General features: G+C 35.4%; 1 protein-coding gene across 2 annotated transcripts; it reads right to left on the minus strand.

The window, feature by feature from the left end:
• Positions 1 to 252: 252 nt before the first annotated feature.
• magu lies at positions 253 to 22117 on the minus strand. Of its 2 annotated transcripts, none has more exons than XM_053768330.1 (12): positions 21704 to 22117; positions 20059 to 20236; positions 18571 to 18789; positions 10148 to 10201; positions 9838 to 10037; positions 9526 to 9652; positions 7899 to 8000; positions 7151 to 7266; positions 4697 to 4889; positions 4098 to 4191; positions 2693 to 2949; positions 253 to 2510 (listed from the first exon to the last, which is right to left on the minus strand). In XM_053768330.1, the coding sequence occupies exons 1-12, from the start codon at positions 21776 to 21778 to the stop codon at positions 2434 to 2436; spliced, it is 1692 nt and encodes a 563-aa protein (XP_053624305.1). In that variant the 5' UTR covers positions 21779 to 22117; the 3' UTR covers positions 253 to 2433. The 2 variants fall into 2 exon arrangements, with proteins under 2 accessions (XP_053624305.1, XP_053624306.1); XM_053768331.1 differs by having other exon boundaries at positions 7899 to 7967; positions 21704 to 22116.
• Between the last annotated feature and the right edge of the window lie 633 nt (positions 22118 to 22750).

The following is a 22750-nucleotide window of genomic DNA, read 5'->3' on the forward strand; positions in this document are numbered from 1 at the left end:
CTTTGACCGTAAATTATCGCGTAATCGTACATTCTTGGAAGGATATGAGATGATCTATTCTTAGTGCTACACTATCAGATACCAGCGCTGTATATGGGGTAACCACCACCAGTATTTTATTCCTGGTTAGAAGTTAGCTGGTTATCCCCCCAAAAAAAGTAGTTATATTATTTTGACTTTAAATCTTATATTTTAATACAGTTAAAAAAATGTAACACATACGCTTTGCTCCTTCTTTGAATAAAAAGTCGGTTTTATATTAAATTATTTATTAATCAATAATAATAATGAGAAATATCACATAGTCCTTATATTTTGACACTGACTACCTACATTATAAATAGCTTTCGTATTAAGATATAAACACTAAATAATAATAATAAAACACTGATACATGACTAATACATTAGGGTCAGGATCTTCGGTCGGCATCTAGTTTAGTCAAACCTAGGCTGAACATACGATTTTCGTGCAATATTCGAAAAAAAACATACAAATTGTTACCTTTGAAATTATGGCCAAAAAACAATTTTTTTACATTTTATGAATTCCTCATTGATTCAATGTTAGTACAGATATTCCCATTTGTTTAAAATAAATAGCGATGACAACGAAAAAAATGGTATTGTGTCTGCTGTAAAAACATTTCTTAGTGATTTCTTTTACATTGATGTCTCCATTTGTGGGTAATAAGGAATACTAACCGAATATGAGAGATGTAAAACTAATTTATCCGCTAATTTACAGGTGGGTGTATGTATATAAAAAATGATCGAGACGAGTATTTTAATGTGTAAAAATATATATTCAGTGTTTCAACACTGAATATATATTTTTCCAATGACAAAAATGAAAACTACTATTATTAATATATTACTACTAGTCATTTGATTTAAAGGGTTTAACTGGAAGCCTAGTTTTTCTGGGGAATTTCCATAGCATTTCCACTAATCACTTTCACTATAAAATGGTTCTCTTTTTCTACACAAATGACAATGATCGGTGACGAAACTAACAAATTACTGTAGCACTGTCCACAGCACATCTACCCACTTCTCCCCACTTACCGTGGCATAAAGAATTTGACATCTGATCAACTGTACACTGAGAAAAATGTAAAATATTTACTTATAATATACAATACTGTTAATTTACAGAGACCACGACGAAATGACGACGAAAATGTTGAGTAAATATAATATTTTTAACTATAAAATGTAACCTATCTTACGCTATTTACTTTTGTTTGGATGTTGATAAAATTATCAAAGCTAATGTTATGGAAGTATTACAATTAAAATAGAATTTATAAATTTTCAATTAAATTATATGCCGGTTAGTGCTCAGATTAACGTCACAATATTGATGCGATATATAGGCGACCGGACAATAAGATTTGATGCCTCTGAAGAATCTCACAATTCTAGAATGATCAGTGAGATATCATATCAAGGTATTTCTCAAGAAATAACAAATAACAATGCTCATTTTTGTGCGATATTTGAATTGGCCAAAACGCTGCCTAATCGTACATTATATTATAGGCATCATGCGTTGTTGGCAATGAAATAAATCAACATAGGAGTACAAAATACGAAATATGAGTTTATTTAAATATTCTATCATGATACATATTACATGTTTTTAACAATTGTCATATCTGGTCCAGTCCCTTATCTTTGAGTACATCGGATAATATATTATTTTAAAACCAATACACATTATTTATAAATGTGCCTAAGTTAACGGCACAAAATTTTATAACCATGTAGTTAGTTGTGTTGTTATATATGATGACTATGATGTATTTAAATTATATCTATATTTCACAAACACAATAATACTGGTAAAGTCAACGGAATTGAGCTCGGACAGTTTATTTATTTCATAATTTATTTATTTTCATATTTCGTAGTATTATGTACATACATATCTTTCTGACTATTAATAACTTTTCCCAGACATTTTATTGTCCCAGCCAAACTAAGCCATTTCCATACTACTTAAGTGTGGACGCTGTTGGCTTGTTGGATTGTAGTGAAATGCGTGGCGACTCGTTGAATCCACGGTATCCCTAATATTACGTGTATCCCACAAAACACGACATTCAGTTTCGTTTTTATTATGGAATCCAGTAATATTGTTCGATTCTTAAACTCTCATAACTCTGATAAAAATATACAATTATAATAATTATATAATTTATGAAATCCAGTTCTTTTCATAACGTAACTCATAATTTATATACATTTATATTGGTGCAGGCTTTAGCTGCAAGAACAAAATTGTCACATTTTAACAAATTGTTGTAACATGGTATAACGCCATCCATATAGGGAAGCATAAAATCCGCGTCAAATTACTTGTTGACTTTACGCATACCACCAACAGACTCGAAGCGCTATTGTTTGTCCACGAAGTAATGAGTAGTTCTTAATCGTCTGGCTTGAGGATCGATTCCAATGGGTTCGGCCCTTTCCTTCTGGGATTAGATGGCTTTGATGTTTCGGCTGAAAGAAGTTAGAAACTTTGCTTAGAAATATGAGGGGTATCTACACTGCAAAGGTGTGAAATTTCCACGGGGAAATTTCACACCTTTGCAGTGGTCGTTAAGATCTTTCGTAGCGCGCATGCTGTCGAGTACTGCGTTGACAAACCATACTGAGATATGTCAGATCTGTGTAGCACTCACCGGGTCTTCCCTGCGAAACCTGCACCACTTCCAAGCACGCCATCCACTCTGTGATACTGATTTTGGTGTCGTGGTTGACGTCGCAGTACCGCGGCAACTTCCGCCCACACTTCCTCAGGTGGTCTACGTTGGAGATCAGCTGGTGAAAGCCTTTCCACTCCCGCCTCTCGAGCGCTTTGTTCTTGTCCTTGTCTAACATCACGTACGTCCATGTAGCCGCTTGCTCCTCGTTCGATGCACCCCATTTCACCATTTCACTGGATTGGGAAAGGCTTTTATTTGAACTTTTAGACATTGGCAAACACATTGCAATTATAAATAAATTCAAAGAAAAAAACTTTTTTAAGAAAATGAAAGGGCTTGTTGAGAGTAAGTCGAAAAATAATGTGACATCATTAGATATAGAGTTAGAAACTAGTCAACGACTACCAAAAAATAAAAATAAATCATAAGAAAAGCATTTATTTAAATGCTCTAAAAAGAAGAAAATAAAAATTTCCTTTAAAATTTAACTATCAACTTGTAACCTCATTATACACAATTTATATGACCATAATAGCTTGTCGCGAGGATTATTTGTGTAAATAAACTAGTACCTATTTAATTGAGTAAAATACTTATAGGTAAGTACTTACGCAAACCTCGCGACAAGCTTTTATGGTCATATAAATTGTGTATAATGATGTTATAAGTTGATTATTTCTTCTTTTTAGAGCATTTAAACAAATGCTTTTCTTATGATTTATTTTTATTTTTTGGTAGTCGCTGACTAGTTTCTAACTCTATATCTAATGATGTCACATTATTTTTCGACTTACTCTCAACAAGCCCTTTCATTTGATACTCATATTGTAGAAGTGCATAAAAATAACTAATCCGCCATCTTGACTGTTCCGCCATAATGGATTTAGAATGACATCACATTTTTTGAGTTATTCTCAACAAGCCCTTTCATTTGATACGCAAATTATAGAAATGCATTAAAAATAATTATTTTAAATCCAATATGGCGGACCATCTTGGATGGTCCGCCATATTGGATTTAGAATGACGTCACACAGTTTATCGTGTATTGTTATCCAAACTAAACGTGTATATAAAATTTCAGCTCAATCGTTTGAAGATATCTGCTTCAAAATTGAGTAGCAAGTTTCCACCCGAACAAATATATATATATATGTATATGTTAACTAGCAATGTATGTATGTAATGTATGTATATTACATACATACATTACTAGTTAAATAAAAGCTTTTAAAATACTACCAGATAGTAATCTACTGGCGAAAACTGTCTGAAAATCCATGCAGTAGTTTTGAGTTTATCACGAACAGACAGGCGGGCAAACAGGTGTAGCAGAGGACTTTGTTTTATAAACGATAATAAACATTTATGTCATACATACCCAGGCCCGGTGCCGTTAGTAGCACTCGTCATCTTTGCGATGAAGAAACTTCGCAGGTCGCTTAGGAATTTGTTCTTCACGTTTTCGGGACACCCTGTCATGAAAGTTTTGTAATAATTGAATTACCTATATATTTAGTATTTCATATTATCAATATCTCACTAGATATTGTTAATATTATATACTAAGTACAAACATTGAAATCTTTATAATGCCAGTACACAATCGCAACAGCAATAAATTCGCTCAGATAGCCACAATAATGCGAATCAATATAATCAATTTAGTTTATAGTAATATAATAATATGTGGAATATAAAAGCACAGTAAGATGAAAGTAATTTTTAGAACACCAATATACATATACAAAAAGTTTGTATTTTGCGAAGACCCGCTTAACTTTCTTCTAATAACTCACAGCACAGCACATGACATACCCCGATTTGCCGCTTATTTTATCATAAAGTTTTTGAGTTTCTTGTGAAAATGTGGAGTGTGTGAAATGTGTGTGCTTTTTAGGATTTAAGTAGAGAAAAAGAGTAAATATACTGTTTAAACTTTTAATTAATGATAATGTATTTCTCTGGGTATGGTTTTACCTCTCATTGGACTGGCATGTTGTGGGGCGGCGTCACAATCAGGCCTGGCATCCTTCACAGAGGATCCGGGTATCGGTTTACCAGTGTCCTGGTGCACGCACCAACAGTAGCCCGTGGAGCGGTAACACTGCGCGCGCGCATAGCGCCCGTCTCCAGTACACTCTGGCACGTACAGCACGGACCCGCCCGCTTTCTGCACAATTTACACCAATTAACATTTTATTTTGGTCATAAAATATTAATCATATTTAAGTAGTGTAACTAAAGCATTATAAAGTATCAAGCATCTAAAACAGCTAAGGGAATACCCCCTACAGGTCGAAATATTTAAACATGCTTAAGTATATTTACTTAAGCATGTTTATATAAATATTCACCAATAACAAAAATGCCGAAAATTAAAAATCGCAATGCATGTCGCGTGCATATTCGCTGAGCAAGACAAAAATGAAATCATAAATTAAGTTATAAAATGGACAGATACTGCATCAATTAAAATCCTGTAACGTGGAGGCATGCATAAATATCGTTCTTATGTACGGTACATGTGCATGTACATGTGATTTGGCATGCAATGATATTTTAAACTCATGCCTTTTTGTAAATAATTTAACTGGATACACATCTAGGAACCCATAGCTAAATATATTAAACGTAAATCTTTTCGAAACAACTCAGTAAGGATTATTCATGTGTTTTTTACAACTGAAAGAAGGAAATGGCAGACGTTTCAATTATTATTAGTAACTAGGCCTTTATTATGGTTTATCTCAAATTTCGTTGATTTCATCAAACATCACTCAAATCAACATTAAAAAAGTATATTTGCCCAGATTTTTCAGTCCCGCCCCATGAGAGCAATCTCATAGTACCCACTAGAAAGCGTCATCAATCAAAATATAATTATCAAAACTCGTAAGATGTAGAACAAACACATACAACTAGGTTGCTGGTGTTAAGTAACCGTGTTGATAGTTGTCTAGCAAACTGATGTGCTTGCTTGGGAATTTCGTGGAAGTTTCATAATTACGAGGGCTGCTATTTATGTATCCGGAATAACAAAATTAAACAAACATATATTATTACATATGGTTTTATTGTTTCTCGAAGTATTCTCCGCGATGATCTATGCACTTCTGCATACGATGAAACCAATTTTCAAAGCACTTTTTCCATTCTGATTGAGGTATGTCCAAAACGTGTGTTTTGAACGCATCGCGGCTCGAAAAACGTTGACCACGTAATTTATTTTTAATGTTTGGAAATAAATAAAAATCATTGGGTGCCAGGTCGGGGCTGTACGGCGGATGACCCGTCAATTCAATCTTTTGACCCTCCAAAAAATTATTTGTTTCAGCCGACTTGTGGCAGCTAGCATTGTCGTGATGAAGTATGATTCTGCGTTGTGGGTTGTTCTTTCGTATTTTTTCAAAGACTTCTGGCAAACAAATGGTGGTGTACCATTCAGAATTAACCGTCCTACTATTCTCTAGTGGCACTGTAGCTACATGTCCGTTGATACCAAAAAAACAAGCGACCATTTGCTTTAAAGTGCTTCTCGCACGAACAACTTTTGTTGGATTCGGTTCATCTTGAAATACCCACACCGTTGACTGCTGTTTAGTTTCAGGGTCATAAGCATAGATCCAGGTTTCGTCACCTGTGTAGATATTATAAACAGCTTTTGACGTGCCACGGTTGTATTTTTTTATCATTTTCTTACACCAGTCGACACGAGCCTGTTTTTGATCTACGCTCAAGTTGTGCGGAATCCAACGCGAACAAATTTTTTTAACAATTAAATGTTCGTGTAATATCGCGTGTATACTCGTCATACTAATGTCCAGAGACGCCTCTATCTCGCGGTATGTAACATGACGATCTTGCATTACTAATTGTCGCACAGCATCAATATTTTGTTGTACCACTACCGATTTAGGACGACCCTCCTTAATTTCATCCGTGAGCATAGACCGTCCACGTTGAAATTCCTTAAACCAATAATACACAGTGGTTTTCGATGGTGCTTCATCTCCAAAAGTTAAAATCAGTTGTTCGATGCACTGTTTTTGAGTTAATCCACGCCGAAAATCATAATAAATCATCGCGCGAAAATGTTCACGAGTTAAATCCATGGCAATGAAGACAAGCTATTTTCAAAATTGGCGCCAATTGAAAAAAACAAATGACAGGGACATGAAAAATATTTATTCTCTAGCCGAAGAGTTCTATTTTCAAATGTTGTAATTACTTTTTAAATATTCTAGAATTATTGGCCAGTTCCGGATACATAAATAGCAGCCCTCGTATTTACTTTTTGTAGCTGTATTAATTTCGAATTTTGTCTATTTGGCTGAGTGAAAATACTTGTTTATACCACGTATTTTCCACTAAAGACAAAACCACCTCGCTTACGCAGGTCTTTAAACTGTACAAATACGTGTTGAGTCAGACCTGTTCATCCAAGACAGCTTGTCTGTCTGTCAGACAGTCGTTAGCCTCGTCCTCCCGTCTCGAGTCGGCGTCAGGACCGTCCGGAGCAAACGAGTTCCTCATTATTCCCGGCAACACTATAAAAATTATGTTAGTTTAATACTCTGCTAAGATGCCTCGTACAATTTTTATATGTTTAGCACCTTTAGTTCGGTTATCTTTGATTATTCTTGCATTTACGAACTCGAAATTTTTTTATAAAATATTCAATGTAATTTGTTCGATCGTATCATATTAAATTGGTGTACAATATTGATATGCTACTTATTTCTCGTTAGAATTCTAATCTAGCCACAAGCATAAGAGTTTGTAGTACCAATTTGACTCTTCTATGGTAGATTTCACTGGCCACCTCCACTTGCTTCCTGCTAAAGAACACATCGTGAAGAAACCAGGATTATCGGCATTGTATTGTGTAACTGTAGAAGTCTCTTGTCACAGTCATGAGGGATACTGCCTGGTTATATACATTATCGCCAAATTTGGCAAATCCTGCATACATTTATGAATCTGTTTTACATTAATTATCGTCCTAGTCCTATTGTTATTTTGCATTCAACGCCCGTGAAATCATGACCGTACTGTAAACCGTTGAGTTCCCTAGTCTGTAGTTATGCTATCCTGGGTGTAAGAGAATATTTAGAACATCGAGAAACAACTAACTAGTATAAATATTAGTTGATTGCTGAGGAAAGACAAGATGAATCACCTGCGCTGGGATCCGGTGGCGGTTCCTCCTCTGTGTAGTCCGGCTCGGCTTCTGGTCCACTGTCGTCGTCTGCATTCAACGACATGAAGAAACGAAGAGAGACTATATATTATTATTATGTTTGCACACGCATAAGCAAATTATCACAGAATAAATAAGGCTATTGAATGTAAGAAAGGTGGTCGATCAGTTAGGGAAAATGGCGAGTTGATAATTATTTGTCTGAAGGAAACCATGTCTAATAGTTCCTATATATTATTACTAGCTTATGCCTACAACTTCGTATGTGAGTAAATTCCCGTTTCCCGTGGGAGTTTCAGTTTCCCTTCATTCCCCAGGGAACCTACATGTCAAATTTCAGCTTCCTACGCCCAGTAGTTTCGGCTTTACGTTGTCTGTCTGTCAGTCACTCAGTAACTATGTTCAAAGCATGGATTCGGTAAGTACTTCGTTGGAGTACCTACTAATTTTCCATGGTTCAAAGAACTTTTCCGAGAGAGATGAATGAATGATGAATTTATCTCTTATAAATTGTAATATCCCAATGAATATAGTGTAAAATCCAAGTAACATCAAATATTTGTACACATTATAACAGTGTAAGTTATAGGAAACTTAAATACAAGGGTACTACTTATTTGGTAGTACTTTTTATTTTGTAATAAAGTACCTAAGTAAAGCTTAGTTTCGTAAACCAGCGTGAAAGTTAATAGCACGTGGATAGGTACTATTTTTTATATTGATTAACTCCTCTCGACATCACCTGTCACAATGCCATGATTCGCTCATGGATTTAGTAAGTACTTCGCGGAGTGTATACTAATTCCATGGATTCGCTATCATCATAATAAATTAAACATCTAAACCTTCTTCTTGAATCACTATCTATTTCACAGATATAAAAACATTATATTGAATCTATTTAAAAAACCCGCATCAAAATCAGTTGCGTAGTTAACATACATAGGGACAGACAAGAGCAGGAATCGACTACTATTATGTAGTGATGATTGATTAAGCAGGTCCGAAGTACCTACTAATTCCATGTTGAGAAGTCGTAAACATGAACAAACAAATGATACTACTGACCGAATGATACTACTTGAACTCGCTTTTGCATTTATATTAGTTGAAATCGGATGTACCTATTTGCATTAAGGATTAAAATGCAAATGAGCCAGCCCGATGCAGTCGTTAATTAAAATTCGGAATGTGAATAAAGCTACATTGCTCACCGTTATAATCCTCTATGTCTAAATATCTGGATTTTTATTTGTCAAACCTGTTGGGCCCGATTTGTTTTGTAGTCCTACATTTTAAAAGCTTTTATTTACTTGTTGTATGACTAATCATGTCGAATATTATGTTAATTACGACTGTCGTCTTACACTGAGGTAACTTTCCTTTCAACTGGTATAGTTAAATCTGTCTATTTGTGTTATAGCACAGGCATATAGGAATGTCAGAGAAAGAAAGGCAAGCCTAGATATTATGCTGAACATAAAATTTGCCGTTTTTACAAAAAGTGAAATAGCATTACCTACAATACTCAAATTGTACCGGTTACCTTCACCGGAAACGGTGTATGTTACGCATGCTTCCATCAGTATAGCACAAAGGTACTCACAGTCCGGTGCGGGCGGCTCTGGGTTGGCAAGCAAGCATGCCGTCCACTCCACCCTGGCGATTTCGCCGTTGCCGTCCCCGTCACAGCCCGGGGCCCATGCTCGTGCGCAGCGCTTCGGCTTCACCACCTAATAAGACAATGATCATAAATTATTCCTTACATCTAAAGTCTAACTGCGCAATAAGGTTAGTATTTAGAAGTTATAAATCATCTTTGATTATTGATTTTAGTCTAGTAATGGTACCGCGGTAGTTCCCTTTTAACATACATAAGCATTTCTGTTTATAGCAAACAATTGTATGTATAACTCACCTTTTTTATAAGCCGGCGAAGTCCCCTGTACTCGGACTTCTGCAGAGAGCCGCTCTTGTCGCGATCCAGCTCCCGGAACTTCCAGTCGGCGACCAGCCGGGGCTCCGGGGCGGACGTGCCTGGCCGCGCCCGGTCGAACTCTCCGCTAAAGATCTTGATCAGATTCGCGTTGAACTGCGCGCGGTCTAGTCGGGTGCAACCTGACAACAATCACCCAAATCAACATACACAACACTACAAACTCCATGTTAATTTGCCGACTAGATTTTTTCTTAATACTATCTATTTATAAGTATTGATTTATTCTTACTTCTTTTATTTCGTTGATCTCGAACTGACGACCTGCGTCTAGTGTGTGATTTACCTGTAAACAATATGTAAGAATAATAATAAAAATACGATTGGGTCCTCCGAGTTCTCGAAAATGGTCTCACAGTGGTCTGGGCGGAGGAATTCTGAAAGATCGAAACTATAGTTGATATTTCCGTCGATAAATTGGCTATTTCACTAGGTAGTTAATAAATTAAATGCATAAAATCTAATAGTAATAAATTAAACAAGATAATTAAATGTCAGTTCATTTGATCAGTTTTATTTTTTAGGCAATTAGGTATTTTTTGGTCTTATTAAATTACTAGCTTTTGCCCGCGGCTTCGCCCGCGTAAATTTCCCACGGTAACATTTAATTTCCAGGATGGAACGCAACCTATGTACTCCATATTTCAAACTGTATGTATGCAACATTTCAAGAAGATTGGTTGAGTTAGCTAGAGCGTGAAGAGGTAACAAACATACTTTCGTATTTATAATATTAGTCGATAGGATTAAGATATTAGTTGAGATTAAAAACTGGAATAGGATTGAACAAATCTGAAAATTTTTTTAGGACTTTGTTGTATAGAATATGGCTTGTTCTCCCAATTCCCAAATAAACAAATTCTGAGCATGGACTGGACACACGCAAACATACCAGGCCATGCACGCATTACATATTGTTTACAGGCCATGTGAAAAACATAACTGCGCCATCTACTGATTTTTATAGTATTATTAAAATTTAAAACGTTTATTGGCAGTTTTTTATCACAAATCCCACGGCAATCACACTTTTAAATTTATGAAGTTTCATACAATCTTGCTACCCTTTTTTCACGGCCTTAGGGGATAAAATTCCAAAATTCCTTTCTCAGCGGACGTCTCCTATCCATAATCTACCTTCCTGTCAAATATAATCGTTATTGATTTGAAATGAACTCAACGCATTTAGTGCCACCTATAAGAGAATACAGGTTTAAGTATATTAAAGTATATTTGCAGAAATATTGGAACGTCAGTCAGCACCAATGCACTATTTAGATGACAAACTTGACTATTAATTCTAAAGGTGAACCGTGAAGGATGAATGCTCCTGAAATTTAGTTGGTTTAAAAAAACGTCATTTGGAACGCGCTATGGTAGGACCTATTATCCAGGAAGTGTTTTGATTGCGGATGTTCTCCATATAACAACACATTTCTTTGTGCTCTCAGTGCCATTTCGAAGCACGACATTGCGGGCATATTACAGGCATATATGTTAATTGAGCGAGGTTGAGAAAAATCAATATATTTTATTGATATAGATCGAGAGGCAGTATCCAAACATGATTCGCTTTTAAAAGAGTCTCAAAAAGTGGGATCTAGACGATGCAATATTGGAACGCTGTGAAACTAAACGTTCATCACGATCTGGTCGACTTTCTGTCAACCATCTCAAGCGTGCGCAGAAACGGAAGAAAGATTAGATCGTTTTCGGGAAGTTTTGAAACCTTTAAGGCAAAAGAAAAATGTATTGTTTTATTCGAATCGAAAATCCAAAAGTTCATATGTGCCTACGTATTTCGAGTTTGATATAATTTCCCGGCGGACATACGAATCGACATTGCTTTTTTAATTTCCTTGTGGCGCCATCTTGTATCGAGTTCAGCTTCTCTATTCAATGGTGAAAGTTCTATGGCGAGAGTAAACTGTAATACTTATAAAATAAATTATTACAAACTTGTTTTTAAAACTTCAACCTAAAGATGAATGTAAATCTAAAATTTTACGTGTCTTACTTCAAAAATAACAAAAGTTTCATACAAACTTCCACTCCCTATTTCTCCCCTTTCGGGAAAGAATATCGGGATACAAAGTAGCCTATTCTAGGCCACATTTTTTTGTGTTTTAAAAAATTTACAAATTTGGTCCTTCAATTTTAATTTAGTTTTTAATTATCCTCCATGAACCTGACCATTTACCGGGATGAAATGAATCTAAGATGTTATCCCGGTATATAAGGTACCTACATACCAAATTTCAAGCAAATCGGTCCAGTAGATTTCGAATGATGCGCGTTCAGACAGACAGACGAAAATTTCCAACACTATATTTTCGTCATCTATATCAGTAACTAAGTTTATTCCACGAAGAATTAAAAAAATCCAATGTACAAATTTTGCCTTTCTTTAACTTTATTATATGTATTGATATTGATTGATGATGCTGACATTGGAAAAAAATATCTGATTTGACTAATTGGTATTTTCCAATTTCGCACCTACTTTATTTAGTTAAATGTCTTTTTCTCACGTTAAACGTTAAATATAAATCAGCGCTAGTCATTCTGGACTTCTATTGATTCTCATAAAGTTGTAATCTGCTGGGGCGTGGTCCCGCCCTAGAATAGGACAACTCCAGTTCCTCCCGCGCGTGTGCCTATGTCATATGAGGCTTGATACATTGAACAATGCCATTTTCTAAGAGGGTTAGGCGGGGCCGGTTGTAAAATCATAGTATCTTAAAAAATATCACAATTATTTTACGCTTATAAGCTCCAATTGTGACCAGGAAGACGTGAAGATGAGAGATAAAGTTGAAATCGTGACAGATTCAGTAGGTAGATGCCGATAATAAATAGGTACAGTACAGTAAGCTGGTTGGTTGCTGGTAGTCAGCGCTTCGTCTGTTTTACTCACAACTGGTAAATATATCTACTTACTTTTCTAATTATACCTACTACTTAACCTGACTATTAATTCTCATACCGGCTCCACAATGTCACCAAACAGTTTGTCAAACTGGCGGATACGGGATACATTTCACTGCGATAAATAAAAACATTCTAACTACGTTATGTACATGCACTCGAGTTCGGCGACAGTGTCGAGCCGGCATTAGCGGGCTGTAGCCCGTCCTATTTATCAATTTTACAAACCGGACTAATTATTATTTTTTTCGTTTTTTCGCTTTCCCAAATTATAGAAGAGTAGTGAAAAAAATGCATTCATCATGGTTGAAGTGAATGTTTTAACATAAATTGCATTAATGTCCTGCATTCGTGTGCAGATTAATTTTCACATTGTAGTGTTCCAACGGGCCAGGGGACGTGCGAGAAGGGGAGGGGGGACAACCGGTCCAAACGGAGTGATGCACACGTTAGTCGATAAAACCGGTAATGGCTGCCGATTCAAGTCTAGGCTTAAAAAAATAAGTATTTATTTTATTTCATATTTTCAATACGACATTTTTTTTATTGTACGCATTTCTGATTGTATTAAAACTGTTTGTACTGAAATTTCTAGTATATATCGCGCAGATAAAAGCAAGTTTTTAAATGACTCATTTAAGGAAAGGAAGACAGGAAAAATGTTAAACAAAAAAAAATATTAAAGGAGTCTTGTAAATAGGTAGGAAGAGATCATCAATGACATTGGTATGTTACAGCTAAACACCAAAGTGCGGCTAGACTTATGTTTTAGTCTGCCTGTAATGGTTGCATGTGTGGTAATTTTACCCAAACCGCTACTTTGGGTAAATCTATTTGAAGATATGCAGGCTACATCTAGCTGTAAGCATCTAAGGCCGGCTACACCAAGGTTTAATCGACGAAGCCCAGGTTTAGCCGTAAAATAAACATTTCAATAGGTTATACATAGTCAATGTGAAAACCGAAAATCAACATCATAACATAGGTTTGTACTTGTACATACTACTTACATAATATTCTTTAAAGTTCCACTTTTAGGAAAGTAATGTACTTAATATTTATATATGTGTGTTAAAAATAATTTAATTCCCCATTAAAGTTCCCATCCCTATGCTGAAATCTGATGATCGGATCTCTTTGGGATAAAAAAAAACAAATAACAATTCGGGTTTTGGTTTCCAAACAGACTTAACGGCGCTTGACTTAAAGCCTGTTATAAAAACTTATTTAGAATAACTGCTTTATTATGTTTAATGTCATGCAAATGTGTTTTTATTAATTTACATAGCTTTAAACAAAAAATACACAGCTCCAGACGTTCTTTTTCTGTAATTGTGTATGTACCCCTATGTCAAGAGCAAGTCGTTAATTCTTCAAAACAAGTTATCGATTGCAAATCGGATTAGGTGACCCCAAACGACTTCATTAAAACGGGCACAGGTAAACGCGGACATCAAAGGAATTGCCGATCAAAGGGACGAAAGAGGAGCATTTTTTCTGCTGTCTCATGGACGAACACCGGTTCCTTTGCTTCGGTGGAGGCAAAAAACTGGACACCATTGTGTTCTGGCGGCGTCGAGCAGTCTGAGCGCGCGGGATTCTAAGAAAGCCTTCGTAAATACGGTCGACTTGCGCCTGCGCTCACTAGGTACGTTCTATTGTGTACAAACTTTAAACCTAACCAGTACTTCTAAGTTTGAGTGACTCCTTTCTTGGGCCGTCAATTTCCCTGCTCTGTTCTCATGATCGCCAGACGTAATAGCATATATCATACAATATATAATAGCTGCAAACCAAACAAAACCACTCAAAATACTAAAATATTTCTTCTGATTTGCATCCTGAAGCAGCGTTCATTAATAAATCGAATAATGAGTAAGGAGTATTAAATTAATATAATAAATAATTTCCGACGCTCCGTCCTCCAAGTACCTAGGTTGTAATAGGTTTATAATATTTTATTAATTATTAGAAGCGTATCTCGATAAGAGGCTACAGTCTGATCAATCCAAGGAACCCACATCACCTAACTAACACAGTAAAAGTTTATATAAATAACAAATAAAATCAGTACGAAGTACCTATCTGGCATCGGGGTCAATATAAGTATCAAAGCAATAAATGTTTAATTGCCGACTTAGGCGTCTGTCTCTAATGCGCAAATGGTTAACGTTCGATGCGACAGACACATCAGGCTCAATCAGGACAGGCCACTAGAAGCCAGATGGAACATAAATGAATCTGTTGCGAGATGCACTCTTATAAAGACTATGATTTATTAACAATCTTGTGTGTCGACATGTGAAATAGGTATATGGAGATTTAAGTAGTTAAACCAAGAACTACCTACACTGACTGATCAACGAATCTCATTAGTAACTGAGAAATTAGCTGTAGGTATGTATCTCTTGGTAACATACATAAAATCAAGATCCTATAAGCAAGGCTTTCTAGATCTAACACATAGGTTAAGAGTAAATTTAGTAGAGACAAGAGTATTCAAATAAATCATTATTCTATTCTATTCTATTCATAGTAATTTATTGTCGAGATCGTGTCTGATACATAATGCCTTATGCTCAGGGTGTTTGGAGAAAAAAATCAATTATAGTCTCAAAGTCGAGTACAATATTTCGTCTCTTTTTTTAATGATACTGCTCCTTCCTTCTCATATTTTTTTCATGCAATCTACATATGCATTATTTCTCTCATCAACTGTACAATATTTCATCTTTTTGTAGTGTAAATATCTGTATCAAGATAATAATAGCAACTTAACTCAATTACCTATCTATTTTTCGTATCTCCAATGCACTATGTAGATCTACATATAATGCATTGGAGTTTCAACGATTTTATTCATCTTACACAACTTCTAAAAACAAGTAGTTACTAATCTATTCTATATAATCATATAAAAATATAGACATTATATAGGTATCTTGGTGTATTTGTAAGCGGCCGGTATAACATGACCATGAGTCAGAAAGATAATATTTAACTGAAAGCACCGAACGTTACTTTTGTTGTAAAAATAAACTCAGGTAAAACCATACCGTGACTCAATATGTTTAGCCTCTGGTTTTGACTTGATTTTGCACTTAATTCTATCGGGACATGCAAATATATTGGATTTATAAACCGGAGGATTTCGAATCCGAATCCCGAGCAGGCCATAATTTAACGTTGTTTTATTTTCTTTATTTAGAACTTATTTTGACGACTTAAAATCGTATTTCTGAACATGTGTGCAATTATTTTGTAAGGTATACACGCCCTGAACTAGAAGGATCACCTAAGTTTATACTACCTATAGGGAGAAAGTAGGTATGACGCAAGGCAGTCCTCGGCCGAACCGTGAACTGATATAAGAACAAAATATGATGTGATAATAAACAATCTTATATACTAGTAAGTATATTTTTTTGAAGACTTTTGTAATTTTCTAAGCAGCTCGAAGAATAATAATTACAAAACAAAGTGGGCATGTTTTTGCCTTGCGGAACATAGAAACTTAACTCCTACTGCTAGCAAATACAATTTATTGTTTTCAACGTGATTCACATCTATGATAGGACAGAGTGCCATTTGGTATCCCGAATGAAGCGGAGGTCGTAAACATCGGGTGACGAGGAAGCAGACTATTAGGCCACCGCGGGTAATGCCCTGCGTAGGCTGGCCCGTTGGCCCTTTGTCTGAGGTGCGCAATTCTTGTCTACTCGATAATTCAAATTCAACTTTATGAAAAACATAGCTAGATAATTAATTGGATTTTCTGATAAAACAAACTTATGGCCATGCAAAATAATACTAATTACTTATACCGAAATAATAAATAACTTTTTGTTAGATCTAGAACGCAATAAAAACTTATCATTGTGAACTTACATTTATTTAAGTATCCACCTGAGCACCAAACAAGATGGGATTGCTGACTTCCGCCACTTTGGGCCCCTGACCCTCTCTTAGGGTTTCCTCACAAAATGCGCGGCTCGGATCACCTCTACAGATATGGGTTTACGCCCAGTTTTTGCCCAGTTTCTTCCCAAATCTAAGGTTGGTCTGATATTCCGGGAAGAAACTAAAGAACTGATCACTAATGTACCAACTATATGTACTTACTTATTTCAAGAACTCTGGTTACTATCAAGCTTAGTGTCTTTTCAACTTTCGCGCTGTAACTACATATTTCTTATGAGACTTCGCACGAACCTTTTCATTGTCAAGCTTATTGCAATCGATTCGGTTTAATATTTCAATGGTTTTAATAAAGCTATCATCACTTACATCGGAATGTTCCACTCGTGCGAAAGAACTGACCGCCTTTTTCCTATCATGTGTACATATATATAGTACATGTTCATTAGAATACATGTATATACCTACCTATATCGCGACATGCATGGGCGTGGCGACATCATTATGATTCCGTATCGAAAAATATCGCGTGTGTAGGACTTCTAGATATCATATTTATTAAAAGAAGCATGTGAGATATTACTAGGTACACGTACATTTACTAATAGACTAAAGGCCGGTGCACACAGCTAAGCGTGCGCATTTCTTTGTATGAAACAGTAACGTAAGCGTGCTAACGAGCGCGACGCGCATGTGTTTCGTGCTTTAAATTTATTGCAAACCTTATTGGTTACCTTTATGTACATCTGTGAACACATAAACGCGCAACGGGCCCCGAACCCAGAATCATGAACGGTTAAAAATTACGTAAAATCTTCGTACTTAGTAATAATAATAATCGTACTTAGAAAATCTGGAAGCCTGGAAAAGTGGAAACTAAACTTTTATCTTATCTGTGAAGTTGCCATATTATTTTTCTGTAAATGGAGCAATAGAATTGATGTATTTATTTTCTTTGGTTGAAATCAATTAAATTCATTTTTAATTATGTATCCACAGTAAATACAGTCATACTGACAATTCATATAGCAAACATTCATATACACTACTTAAAAAAATCGATCTCTGCCCGAGCAAACCAATACGACAAACAAACGTAGCTAACAGAAGATAATCATATTGCGGTAAGATATATAGCAGAGTAAGTACTACATTTATAGAGTTGCCGTAGTGGTGAGGAACAACATAAACCAGCGAAGAGGCACAGTGGCGGTTGAAAACAATATTGATTAACGATGGGAATCTTTTAATATGTTCGACTCCCGGGCTCAAGATAACGTAAACACTGGCTTACGTCTGGTCAATAATTGTTTACAAGACATGTCTGATCTATTTCTACAAAATTTACAGCACTTCGCCATTAGCCAAAACAGATGTTTTGTGAATTCGGGTAGATATGAGAATCTTAGTGTATTCTGTGTAATAAATTGAAGTATCCACCTATCGCGCAGTTTCGGGGGAAACCATAAAGATATAAGAATTCAGTGACTCCTGGAAGTTACTCGTTTATCTTGAAAACGTGGAGCGTAGCTAGCGCCCCTGGGCCGCAGATGACTCGTATCTATGGTGTAGTATAAATGTGGACAGGATGGTTGCAGAGTTGGAAAAGTTGTCATTAGTGTAATAAAATGTAAAATCGCCGTGAGGCGCTAGAATGTCGGGCCTAAAATTGCGACTATTTTTCAGTTTTTGTATGCGCGGATTACCTAGTAGCAGCAGTGTGTGTGTTTGCGAGAAAACCAGCAATGTATGTGTCAAAGTTCAGCGAACTGTTTGCCGATAGTATAGTCGGCATAAGAAGTAACTCACCAGTTCTGGTGCAATCTGGTCTTCCGTTCCTAACTGCGGTGTCAGGTAGTGTCTTGCCTTCGGGCGTGACGCACCAGCAGCCAGCGGCGGCTCCTGCGGCTGCGCACTGAACTGGCGCGTACGTGCCATCCGCGCGGCACCGCGGCACGAACGTTGCGCGACGCCCCGTGCGCGCGTTCATCGCGTAACGCAACGCGATCATGCAAGAAGATTGACCCTCTGTGAACAAGGTTGTTCTCGTCATATATTTAATATCTGCAGGTTCTGTAGGGGCTACCTGTTTCATCGGTACATTTCGTGAAATCGGGTGTGGGGTGAAAATTTATTGATGTATTGAAGATTATTCATGTAAAGTTAAAAGTTTTCAAATTTTGTTCGAAAGTTTATAGAAAAATATATAAGGAATTTGACATGTTTTGTTATTAAGAAAAAAATGTGAAAATTAGAAATAAACGGAAAGTACCTATTGATATTTTTTTCACAGAATATTTTTATTATGGTTTGGAGGGTCGAATGGTGTTTTTGTTGTTATGCGCTCATTCAGTTCTCCGGCAAGTATAAAAGTATCCTTACATACATATCATAAAACAAAGTCCACTGCTATCTGTCTGTTGCCATAAACTCAAAAACTGATGCACGAATTTTCTTATGTACCTACTGTTTTCGCCAATAAACAGTGGGATTCCTAAGGAAGGTTTAGGTATTTAATTTATTGTTTTTACACGTGTGACGCCGGCGCGGGACGCTAGTATAGAGTAATAAAAACTTAATTCTTTCAATCGTTTTATTTTAAATATATATTGATATGTAGGTACTTTCCGAAAAAACAATTGGTTTCTATCGGAATACCTAGGTAGGTATTTAATGCTAACGCTAACGCGGAATTAGCTGTAGTTAGGCACTCGTGAGTACCTTATACTTACTTACCTACTAATTCCATGGTAAAATATCGAAGTACAGGTTTATGCTCTAATGCCAATGTCGGTCCTACCCAACTATATATATAAATTACTTAGGTACCTATGATTGCAAAAACTAAAAATATAAAAAAATGATATGTTATGGTATTAGACAGCAAGCTTAGATAATCGAACCACAAAGCAATCAATTATATTTAATCGATTTACGTGGAGAATATTTCTATGCTTAACTTTATTTTAACTAAAGTTTATATGTAATGAACCTAAAAAGTATAAAATAAATATATTTATATAAATAAAAGCAAAATATAAATTAGGTATGTGCAATGACACAGAAAGATGGTTATACCTATATTGCCATAAATTAATAATTAAAACCATGAAACTTTTAGATAATTTTATAGTCACAGTAATTTATTATTCATAAAATCACAGTCATTTTGCTGCTGCGGTATGCAGTTTAAAATTGCATGATACCTAAATATATTTCGATGATACGTACGACGATAATGTAAAAGTGATACCTATATACATGATAACCAATGTTGTAAGTGAGGAGAATACTCACCCATACATTGCCCTTTATGTGCAAAAGCAACAGGAGCTCCGGAGCATTGTGCTTTCAATAGATGACACCTCGAGGAGTATGTTCGCCCGTCTGTGCCACATACTGAACGTCGGGTATTTGACGGATTTACTTCACAAGTCGCTGCTCGAGCAAAACATGTGTCCTCTTGTGCATTAGTCTGGCGAAGAATTAAATAATTTAATTCTAAGAATTAGATAATTTAATCACGTCAATTTAAAAAGGTATTTAGAAGCTTTGCTTTTGTCGATATTGCTTGGATGCAAAGCACAAGACTTTTAACAATGTAAATGGGACGGTTTTACTTTTACCTTTCCATTTCATGCTATCTGGTAGTATTTTATTGGCATTTACCAATTACTAAGAAAGAAAAAATAATATCAACTTGATCTAATAATATAAAAAGTTTATTACCTACTGTTCAGCTAGCATAGCACGTACCTATCGGCTTGGACAGTATGGATTTATTCAGTATATTCTAAGAACAATAAGGCCTGTGTACTTGAGATGACTTTAAATTTTATGCTTATGACCATTTTTCCTTATAAACGAGCTCAATTGTACAACCTATAAGCATTAATTTGAATTCAATACACTATCGTGGCAAGTGAATAAATGTGGCACTTGGTGCCAATTTTCTCCTAGATCGATAATTATGTGACAGCAGAACTAAAATCTTTAGTTCTGCTCGTGCTCATTCACATGAATCCGGTAGGTACCTGTATATGTATGATCTTTTGGATAAAAGGTGGTGGTGGTGGCCGATAGCGGCAGGCAGCTCTACCAAGCCGAAAACTTAGATGATTAAAAAAACAGCCTACTACTTAGTACGTACAAAGAACTAGATTACATTTTCATTTGGAATTCATCTATGGACGATCTTTATTATGTATACCTAGGTAGGTAAGATTATCAAAAAAATGGTGTCTCGTTTATCAAAAAAACGTTAAATTTACGATAAATGTTAATAATTACTAATTGCTAGTCTTTCTCACATTAGCATTTTTTATCTATATCTATACATATAATAAAAGTGAGCTACCTATGTCTAGTCTATAGGTACTTTCGTATGTATAGACATAGCCAACTTAGGTAGGTAGAGTTTTATAATAATAGTAATAGAGAGAGTTAGGGGGGGGGGTTCTTGATAGGACTCCTACGTAGAAGTTAAAATATTTTTCTTTTAGAATTTTCGTCTGTCGCTATGTTTGTACATGGCTAGGTACATCACGCATCAGGTTTCATCATGATAAGTTTCTCAGAAAAAGAGATATTGGCAAATATAAGTAATGAGCGGATGCATGAAATAAGGCAGGCGAAGCCGCGGGCCAAAACTAGATTTTACAATAAATTGATAAAAAAGAAAATAAATCTAAACAAAAATAACAATCACTCAAAGTCAGTAGGTAGGCCGAAAAGTAGTCTATATCTTACTAAAGATGATAGGTACCTACATTAAAAAGCTCTGAATCGAACCCCGAACATTTAAAATATGGTCATTTATTTATTTACTACACATAAGCACAGCGCACAGTCATATCGTAGGTGGGCTAGGTAATTATTAGTTTGTTAAATAAAATTAAAAAAAAAATATGTTGAGCTGAAAATATAATAAATTATATCTTACCTTTAAATCGGGCACCCCTCCAGTAACAAAAAAAATAACGTTAAAAATAAATAAATGTACTGCAAAATAATTCATAATGCTATTAGTATGTATAGATGCGAATTGAAATTATTTGTTACGTATATTTTTAATCAATATTTCATTGATTATTACAACACTAAGCACAAAACAATAAAATCACAATCACATCAAAACTTTTAGTTGCCTTCTTATTGAAACATTACTAAAATCTTATGTAAAACACAATAACATAATTTTGTTATAAAAACTGGGATGCACTACGCAGAGCGATCGACGATCGCATAGAGGGAACAAGGAATAGAATAAATAAAATACATTAAAGACCGGTGCGTCCCAGCCCCGATGACGGCTGTGGACGGTCGCTTTGCCTTGCCACGAGCAAAAAGCGCATACGCACCCCGCCCACCGCTTAGCATTCGTTTCGTTCATATATTCACAATCACCACATCACTTTATGAATAATGATGTACCTCTTAAACGTTAACCGGTGTTTTAGCTGTAACATTAAATTATAATAATAGTCGATTCATTTTGAATATAAAATTACTGAACGAGCAAAAATAAAACCTGTCATCTTCTACTGATTTTAGTTTGTTTAGGAAATACGTACCGAGATTTAAAAAAAAAATAAATTATACATGTTTAATTATAAAAGTTAAAGATTGAAGCGTAAACTTAAGCATGTTTTGTCACTGTTGCATATTTAAAACCGACAGTACAAGACAAAATATAAGAATACTTTAACTATCTTAATAAATAACTGTTACCTACGTAATACAGGTAAAATTATAAAAAAACATTATATTATATTCATAAGTAAGCGAAGAGCACATAATATGTACGTATTATTAAAACGAAAATGTATACATATTATAGTCCTAATATAAAATAAAAACTGAACATATTATTTGAAGCGATAAATTTTATAGATTATCGTTATTTATATTAATTGTTATCGAATACGTACTCAATCTGTTTGAATAGTTAACGATTCAAATCGTTGCAAATGTCAGTGTCAATTAACTG

Source organism: Plodia interpunctella, chromosome Z, assembly GCF_027563975.2.
Source record: "Plodia interpunctella isolate USDA-ARS_2022_Savannah chromosome Z, ilPloInte3.2, whole genome shotgun sequence".
NCBI lineage: Eukaryota > Metazoa > Arthropoda > Insecta > Lepidoptera > Pyralidae > Plodia > Plodia interpunctella.

Coding starts and splice junctions, on each gene's coding strand:
- magu (XM_053768330.1), bottom strand. CDS start 21,778: ATGAATTATTTTGCAGTACATTTATTTATTTTTAACGTTATTTTTTTT. Junction 18,790..20,058: donor ACATAAAGGGCAATGTATGG/GTGAGTATTCTC, acceptor CCTTGTTCACAG/AGGGTCAATCTTCTTGCATG. Junction 7,267..7,898: donor GCCACCGGATCCCAGCGCAG/GTGATTCATCTT, acceptor TAATTTTTATAG/TGTTGCCGGGAATAATGAGG.